The 8,740-nt window shown below is 18.6% G+C and overlaps 2 protein-coding genes across 2 annotated transcripts, besides 14 other annotated features; one reads left to right on the top strand and one right to left on the bottom strand. All coding sequences in view use genetic code 6, as the record gives it.

Annotated features, from left to right (window-relative positions):
- The first annotated feature begins 169 nt into the window (after positions 1 to 169).
- Positions 170 to 229: a microsatellite.
- Positions 201 to 225: a microsatellite.
- Positions 230 to 231: 2 nt separating the features above from the next.
- Positions 232 to 1,124, top strand: IMG5_014470 (papain family cysteine protease, putative; the record flags this gene model as incomplete). Its single annotated transcript, XM_004039616.1, has 1 exon — positions 232 to 1,124. A coding segment is annotated over one exon (516 nt), but the record flags the coding sequence as incomplete, so codon positions are not given.
- Positions 1,125 to 1,394: 270 nt separating this feature from the next.
- Positions 1,395 to 1,448: a microsatellite.
- A 20-nt stretch (positions 1,449 to 1,468) lies between these two features.
- Positions 1,469 to 1,528: a microsatellite.
- Positions 1,499 to 6,247, bottom strand: IMG5_014480 (SMC4 structural maintenance of chromosomes 4, putative; the record flags this gene model as incomplete). Its single annotated transcript, XM_004039617.1, has 9 exons — positions 1,499 to 2,089; positions 2,178 to 2,617; positions 2,683 to 2,840; positions 2,887 to 3,230; positions 3,347 to 3,868; positions 3,916 to 4,183; positions 4,237 to 4,382; positions 4,441 to 5,724; positions 5,882 to 6,247. 9 exons carry the CDS (start codon positions 6,245 to 6,247, stop codon positions 1,643 to 1,645), a joined length of 3,975 nt encoding a protein of 1,324 aa, XP_004039665.1. The 3' UTR covers positions 1,499 to 1,642.
- Positions 2,121 to 2,176: a microsatellite.
- Positions 2,408 to 2,458: a microsatellite.
- Positions 2,848 to 2,881: a microsatellite.
- Positions 3,303 to 3,342: a microsatellite.
- Positions 4,658 to 4,699: a microsatellite.
- Positions 5,743 to 5,789: a microsatellite.
- A 48-nt stretch (positions 6,248 to 6,295) lies between the features above and the next one.
- Positions 6,296 to 6,340: a microsatellite.
- A 757-nt stretch (positions 6,341 to 7,097) lies between these two features.
- Positions 7,098 to 7,150: a microsatellite.
- Positions 7,140 to 7,169: a microsatellite.
- Positions 7,170 to 8,568: 1,399 nt separating this feature from the next.
- Positions 8,569 to 8,607: a microsatellite.
- The last annotated feature ends 133 nt before the right edge of the window (positions 8,608 to 8,740 follow it).

The following is an 8,740-nucleotide window of genomic DNA, read 5'->3' on the forward strand; positions in this document are numbered from 1 at the left end:
TATTAAATTAAAAATTAATAAAATAATAATATTCGCAGTTAGTAAATATTTTTTATAAAAGAATTTTTTTTTTTCTTATTAATTTAATTGTTATATTATATTTTTAAAATAAAAGAAAAGATTAAATTGTTGAAATAATAAAAAGAAAAAAAATCCAATATAAATATTTATAAAAAAAACAAACAAAATATAATATAATTTAAAATAAAATAAAATAAAATAAAAAATACTAAAAAAGACAAATGAAAACCCTCATTATTACTCTTTCTCTCTTCTGCTTACTTTTAGCAGCTCCAAAATGGCATGAATTATCATCTGAATACACATTCGATTAATACATATCTGATTACTCCAAAAACTACGCAAAAGGAACCCGTGAATACGATTAAAGAAAGATTATATTCGAATCTAAATTATAAGAAATTCTCTCTCACAATTAAAATACTTCCCATACATACAAAAGAGGTATAAACGCCTTCACTGACATGTCCCATTAAGAATTTAAATAATCCAAATTAGGTTACTCTAAAGGTTTCAGATCTTCCCGTAACTAATAATTCAGACAATTATTATTAAACAACAAAAAATTACTCCTGAACAAATCGCTGAACTCCCCAAGAGCGTTGACTGGAGAGATCATAACGTAGTATCTCCTGTAAAGGATTAAGGACACTGTGGTTCATGCTGGGCTTTCGCAACTGTTGCAGTAATTGAAAGTCACGCCGCTATTTCTGCCGATAAACACTTGAAAGTTCTCTCTACTGAATAATTAGTTAATTGTATGTCCAACGAAATGTAATGTGGTGGTTAAGGCGGATGTAATGGAGCTGTAGCTGAATTAGGTTTCAATTACGTCTAATTATTTGGACTTACTTCTGAATATAAATACCCTTATTAATCTTACTAAGGAAAATCCAGCTAATGTACCTGGGATCATGCTACCATGACTCCTGAAGTCACAGTTGATGGCTATCTTAAATTACCCGTAAATTCATACGAGCATCTTTTACATGCAATTGCTACTGTTGGTCCTATAGCTATTTCTGTCGATGCTTCAAAATGGCATGATTATGAAGAAGGTGTCTATAGCGGATGTGATGTTACTTAAAATATAGAAATCGATCACGCTGTAACACTCATTGGATATGGTACTGATGAAAAATTAGGTGACTATTGGCTTGTAAGAAATTCTTGGGGTACAAAATGGGGTGAAAATGGATATATTAGACTTAAAAGAGAAAGCACACCTTAATGTGGTACTGACTATACTCCAGGTATCGGTAATGCTTGTAGAGGATAAAATGATGCTTAAAAAGTTTGCGGATAATGTGGTATTTTGTCAGATTCTTCTTATCCTTTAAATGTTTAGGTTATTGGTTGATATGAATTTTTTTTATAAATATATATATATATATATATATATATATTGATTTTATAGATATATATATTTGCTATGTTTTTTTATTAAAAATATTTGAAAAAAAAAATATATTAATTTAAATATTATAAAAAAAAAAAATATTAATTTTATTTATATAACAAAAAAATTGTAAATAAAATTAATATTTATATATTTATTTTATTTTTTAACGAATTATATTAATAAAAAAATTAATTAAATATTATATTATAAAATAAAAACTCATTCATCATTCTAATTGTTTTTATCTTAGTTTATTTCTTAGATTTTCTATAAAATAAGTGAAGGAATAATACAAATAGTTTTTGTAGCATCATTAGTTTTGTAAACTCCAACAAGTTTATTTGCCAATTCAAACATATTGTTTCTTAACGAAATAATAATAAACTATGCATTTTTAGTTCTATCATAAATGTAATTACCAACAATCGAAACATTTTTAAAGTCCAAAGCAGCATCGATTTCATCCATAAAATATAAAGGAGTAGGTTTATAATAATGTAAAGCGAAAACTAAAGACAGACTAGAAAGAGTTTTTTCACCTCCGGATAATTTCGATATTTATTTCCATGATTTTTTTGGAGGTCTAACTGTAAAATTAACACCATCAGAAAATGGATCTAAAGAATCTATTAATTCTAATTCTGCATCACCTCCATTTGTAAGCGTCTTTTTTTTATTTTAAAATAAAATAAAGTAAATATATATATATACTATATATATATATATATATATATATATATATATATATATATACCTAATATGTTTCTTTTAATTTGGAAGAAATTAAGTTAAATCCACTCATGAATTTTTCGAATCTTTCTTTTTTTAATTTATCTACATCTTATTTTAATTCAGTAATTTTTTATTTAACTTTTTCAAATTCTTCTTTTCTTGATTTAAATTCGACATATTTTTCTTTAAATTCATTTATTGTATTTATATTAGCTTCGTTTCCTAAGCTTTTTAACTTTTCTTCAGTATTTGCTTTCTATATTTTTAATTCTTCCTTATATTTTTCGATACTTTCTATATTTTCTTATTATAGATCTTAATTAACTTCTATATTCATTATACTTTATATATTATATCTTTATTTATGTACGATTTTTTTTTCTTATATATTTTCTTCATCATTTTCTACTTCCATTTAATTTTTATTTTCCATAATTATTGTTTATTCCAATATACTTATTTCTAATATTTTTTTATTATATATTTAGTTAGATATATTAAAAATATATATTTTTTTAAAAAAATACCAGGCCTTCTTTATTATTATTAATCTTCTTATCCTACTTAATAATTAGCTATTTCATCTAAATAATCAAGGAAATTATATTGAGATATAATTTCGAAATATCTAGTTCTATTTTATTATATTTAATTATTACTTTTAGTTAATTCTTCTTATACTTTCCTAATTAAAAAAAAATATATATATAAAAAAAATTAATATAATTTACTAAATTTTTATTTCAGTTTCGTCAATTTCTTTTTATATTTTTTCTAAATTATTTTAAAATTCTTCTAAGATTTATTAAATCTTAATTTTGGCTTAAGTTTTTTCTTCGTATTTTTATTTAAGTGTTTCGAGTTCTTTTTCAGAAATTTCTCTTAAATTAATAATTTCAACAGCTTAATTTTCTATATCTTATTTTTAATCTTAATATTTTTAAATGAGATCTTAAATTTTGATAAGTTAATGTTAACAGTTTTTCTTTTCTTTAGAATTATTATTAAGATTTTTTTCAGTATCATTTAATTTAGCTTCCATTTAGAAAATACTATTTTCATAATTGCTTTGTTTCTAGAATATAGATAAAAATTTATATAAATATTAATATATATGCATTTCAAATAAATAATTATTAAAATAATAATATATATATATTATATATATATATATTTATATATTTATAATACTTATTTTAATTCATTATAGAGTTATTATTATTTTTTTAATTCATTTCCTCCTATTTAATTAATTTTGTCATCTACTTCTTATATAGCTAGTTATTTTTCTTATACAACTTTACTTATATTATTATACTACTATTCATAAACCATAATATCATGTTAAATTTTATCTACTTCTTTTTAATTATTTTATATTGGCTTTACTTATTTTTATAAAGTAGCTACTTTTTTTTTGCCAGCTTCTAATTATTCTTCACACAATTTCAAATCGAATTTTTTATTTTCTATTTCTTTTTCAACAAATTTTAAATCATTTTCTAATCTTTAAATATCACTTTAACTTTATCCCATTCTTTCTCTTAATTATTTCAAATCATTTTAATTTTAATTATATTCTTCTTAAAATCTTATCAATTCTTCATTACTTATTTATATTTTCAATTTATTAGACATTCCTCCCTTTCTTGGATTTCCACCTCCTGACATAACACCACTAGATTCTATTAATTCTCCTTTTTTAGTAACTACCTTTTATATTGATAATTAATAAATATATTATATTTATACATATATACTCTATGTCTTTATCTTCCATAACCAATTTACGTAGCCATTTCAATATCTTCACATAAAAGTGTATTTCTTATAGCAAAATAAAAAGCGACACGTAATCTAGATTCTTTTACATTTATTAAATCAAAAAGTCTTAAAGAACCTTAAGGAGCTTAAAATTATCTTTCCATTTCATTTCTATTATATTCGATTTTATCTAGTGCTATAAATGATGCTTTACCTATTTTTTCATTTCTTAAAAATTAAACAGCTATTTAAGCATCCTCATATCTATATAAATTAATAAAAATATATATATGAAAGAATTCAAATATAAATTTAACCTTTCAACTATAATATTATCTAATTATGGACATGCAGTAGTTATTGCAATATCATATTATTCATGAATAGTTCCCAAATCACCTAATCTCCCTAAAATTCCATTTAATTTTCCTTATTTTTAAGCATGTATAAGTTCTGTTAGTACCTTTATTAAAATAACAATATATATATATACAATTTCAATAATAATAATATATGTATACTTTATTTCTTGATGTATTTTCTTAATTTTATTAATTAAACTAATCAATTTTTTACTTACATTCTTCCATAGATCTAATAATTTTCTATTCATAATTTTTAAGTTCTTAAAGTGTATTTAATTCTTCATTTTTTTTACCATTAATACTTTAAATGACTATATTAGCCTTATCAATAGTTTATTTTAATTCTTAGAAACTTTCATTAATTTTCACATTATTTAAATTGCATTTTGATAATTCATTTTAAATTGAATTTTAATCTGAAGTGATTAATTTGAGTTTATTTTCTAAATTTTCTTTTTTTTATTTGATATCTATTTATTCATCTTTTAATGGCAAAAGCATTTTTTCGAACTCTTTTTTTTCCTTGACTAATTTTATATTTTCATTATTGATTTTATTTCTTAATTCAGTTAATTTCTTTTCCTCCTCATCTAGTTTTTCTTCCATTTATTTTAATTCCACTTTTTTCCCTGGAATTTCTTTCTCGTATTCCTTTGATTCTCGCACGATTTTATTATATTCTTTTTAAAGATCTTCTATTTGTTTTTCTATTTTAGTCTAATTTTCGGTTTCTAATAATAATTTTTACCTAATTTATGCATCTTTATTATTTAGTTTTTAGAATTCTCCAGTATATTTGTTCACTTCTACTTCTTTATTTTAAATATCTTGTTTATTTTTTTTATATTCTTAAATAATATCTTCATTTTCTTTGATTTTTTGTTTAATTTCTTATTTAGTTACCAAATTTTTTTAAACATTTTCTTTTTTTTTATTTTCTAATTTTCCTAATTCCCTTTTATTCCTATAGCACTCTATTTAACCTAAAATATTAATAATTTAGTATTTTTATCGTTCGCTTCTAACATAATCGACAGCCAAATTTTTAGATTCATTTAATTTTTCTAAATCAACTTCATGAATTCTCATTCTCTCACCTTTTTCCCTTCGCTCATTTTGCAAACCTTCATGTTATTCTTCTTTTTTTTCGATTTCCTCTTTAAATTAATCAGACCCAATTATATCTTCTAAATATTCTAGTAATCCAGGTTTTTCTGGATCACCAGATTTAGGTTTCATTAATGATATTTATTCAACTTCTCCTTATAAAATTAAAAATCGATTATTATTTAAGTCTATTCCTTTTGATTTTAACATTTCTATAACTTCCTATTGAGTACTTTCTCTATTATTAATTTCATATTTAGATACACTTTATTTATTAACAGTTCTTCGTACACTAAATTCTGTATTTTCAATTATTTCATAATCTTCACCTTCCTATATTTATAAATATTGTATATATATATATATATATATATATATATATATTTATTTATATTATAATTATTTTTTTAAAAAATTTTAATCTACATAAAATATGTATTAAATAAATTGATATACTAATTAATTTTTTGATTTAATGTTTAATTTTTACTTTATCTTTTATTTCATGAAATATAACTTCTACAGATGCCTTTTTTATATCTTAATGTTAAGATGAATTGTGTATAAGTTAACTTAAAGTCTTTAAACGCATCCAAGATGCTTTTTTACCAAAAACAAATAATAAAGATTCTATTAAATTAGATTTTCCACTTCCATTTGGACCTACCACTGATGTAAATCTTTTGTGGAATGGACCTATTACTTGACGTCCTTAATAGCTTTTGAAATTCTCTAATATTATTTCTTTTACTATTAATCTCTAATCATTATGGTTTAATTAATGTATTTTTAAAGGAGTTTTTTAAGGAAGTATTTTTGGATGTTCTTCTAAAGGTTGGAATTCTTCTTGTTCCATTTATTATGTTTAGCGTTGTTTTCGAATACTACTCATTAATCTTTATTATTTATTTTTTAGTTTCTTTTTTATTTATTAGATAGTTTTTTATTTCTTATAATTTTTTTTTTTTTGGTAATAAAAAAAATATTAATTGAATTTTTTTTTTTTTGATAATGTTATTATTGTATTGAAATTTATTTTTTGAAGCGCCAAAAATTAATTAATTTGGGAATTTAAATTAATTCCTTCTTTTTTAAGTATTTTTTTTAAAAAAATATTAAATCTTTTTATAATAATTGTTCATATTATATACTATATAAAACTCGACAAATAAAAAAAATACAATTATTATTTTTATATCGTATTATTCTTTTATATTGTAAATACATTATTATTTTATTAAATAGAAAAATAATTGAAATTTTAATTGTTGCTTAGAAATAAATAAATAATAATTTATAAAATAAAATATTAATAGAGTAAAAAAATATAAATGTTATTAGAATTATTTGTAATATTGCAAAAAATAAAATAATAAAAGGATTGTTTTTTAAAATGTAAAAAGATAATTAAATAATATAAAAATCAAATCAAATTTATAATAAATATAATTATAATATAATAATCTGTTTATTAATATATATAAAAAAAACAATAATTTAATTATTAGAAACACTTTAAAATATATTATAATATATATATACTTTTTTATTTAAATTTTTCAATTAATAATCTAAAAAATATTATATAAAAATAATATACTTTATCTAAAAATTAATAAAAATAATTTTATTCATAATAATATTAAATATATCTTTTTAAATTATAAAATAACATATTATCTTATGCATTTTAATTTATTTTATTCAAAAAAATACATTAAAAATATAAATATATATATAAAAAAAAAATATATATATATATATATATATATATATATTTAATATTATTAAATTTTAAATTAAAATCATTTCATTAATTTACAAAAATTAAAATTTCTTATAAAATATAATTTATAGTTATTTATTATATTATAATTTTATTATATGTTCAATATATTTATTTTTTATAATTTTGTATACTTTCAAATAAAATAGTATTATTTAAAAAAATAAAAACACAAAATTTATATAAATAAATAATATATTTTATTTAAATTAGTAAATCTATTAATATTTTTTTATCTATAAATTTAATAATGAGATGAAACAATATTTATATCATATTTAGGATTTTCTAAAAAATAATTTTATTTTTAGTATAATTACTTCGGTTTAAATTTATATTTTATTTAAAATTGAATTAATTTATTATTTATTTAAGTCATTTTTATTTTATTGCTACATAATTATTATTATTGAAATTCTTAATAATTTTTCTAAAAAAATTATAATTATCTTAAGATGCAATAACTAAAAATTATAAAATTTTCGGTATTCTTTAATTTAAAATAAAGGTAAATTTTTCAACAAAATTCCTATCTTTTTTTTCAAAATTTAATTTAATTTTTTATAAATAAAACTTAATATCATAAAAATTCTTAATCTATAAATATATTAAGTCTAAATCTTAAATTTATTAATTTTTTAGTTATAAAGTTTAATAAAGTGCTAAATTAATTACTTTGTTTGATTTTTTTTTCATAGTAATAAGAATTAAATTTATTATCAAATAAGCGTTTCTTCTTAATATAAATTTAAAAAAATAATAATTTAATATTTTATGTAGAATTTAATTAAAATGGTTCTTTTTTGCATTCTTATTATATATGTATCGAAAAATAGTTCTTATATTAAATTTATTTTTTGAACATCAACTTTAGACCTATAAATGGGAAAATAATTATTAGAATAAGTTATAAAGTTAAAGTTAATCTTAAATTATAAAAAAAAATGAATTTATGTATAATATTAATGTGTTAAACCAGCCTGAATATATTTTAAAGATATATAAAAAATACAGGAAAGTAATATAAAAGTTAATTTGAATTTTTTGATTTTTTAAAGGAATAAAAAGTGGATATTAAATAGCTTTTATATATATTTATATAAAAAATGCAAGCTTAATTATATATTCTAAATTTTAAAGGATTTTTTCTTCTGTAATAAATATTAAATTTATATATTTTTTATTTAAGTTTTTTTTTTTTATAAAATATAAATGACTATTTATAAGTGATTAATATCTTACTAATTTATACTTTCCATAAACAATTTTTTTTTTTTCCATATATAAAAAATTAAATTTCTTAATATTTCGTAATTTTGAGTTTTTTTTATTATAAAATAAGATTATTTTATTTAAAATATAATATATTGATGATATTTTAATATTGCTAATAAAATATTAAATATATATATTAAAAATTATAATAATATCTACACGAATATTACTAATTAGCTCCATTTTTTTATGCCAAAAAAAAATATATTCAACACATAAATATCACATAATTATTAAAACTTAAATATATTTGTTTTTTAATAAACCATACTAATTATACAAATATAA

The sequence above is a fragment of the Ichthyophthirius multifiliis genome (assembly GCF_000220395.1).
Source record: "Ichthyophthirius multifiliis unplaced genomic scaffold scaff_1120509249592, whole genome shotgun sequence".
NCBI classification, from domain to species: Eukaryota; Ciliophora; class Oligohymenophorea; order Hymenostomatida; genus Ichthyophthirius; species Ichthyophthirius multifiliis.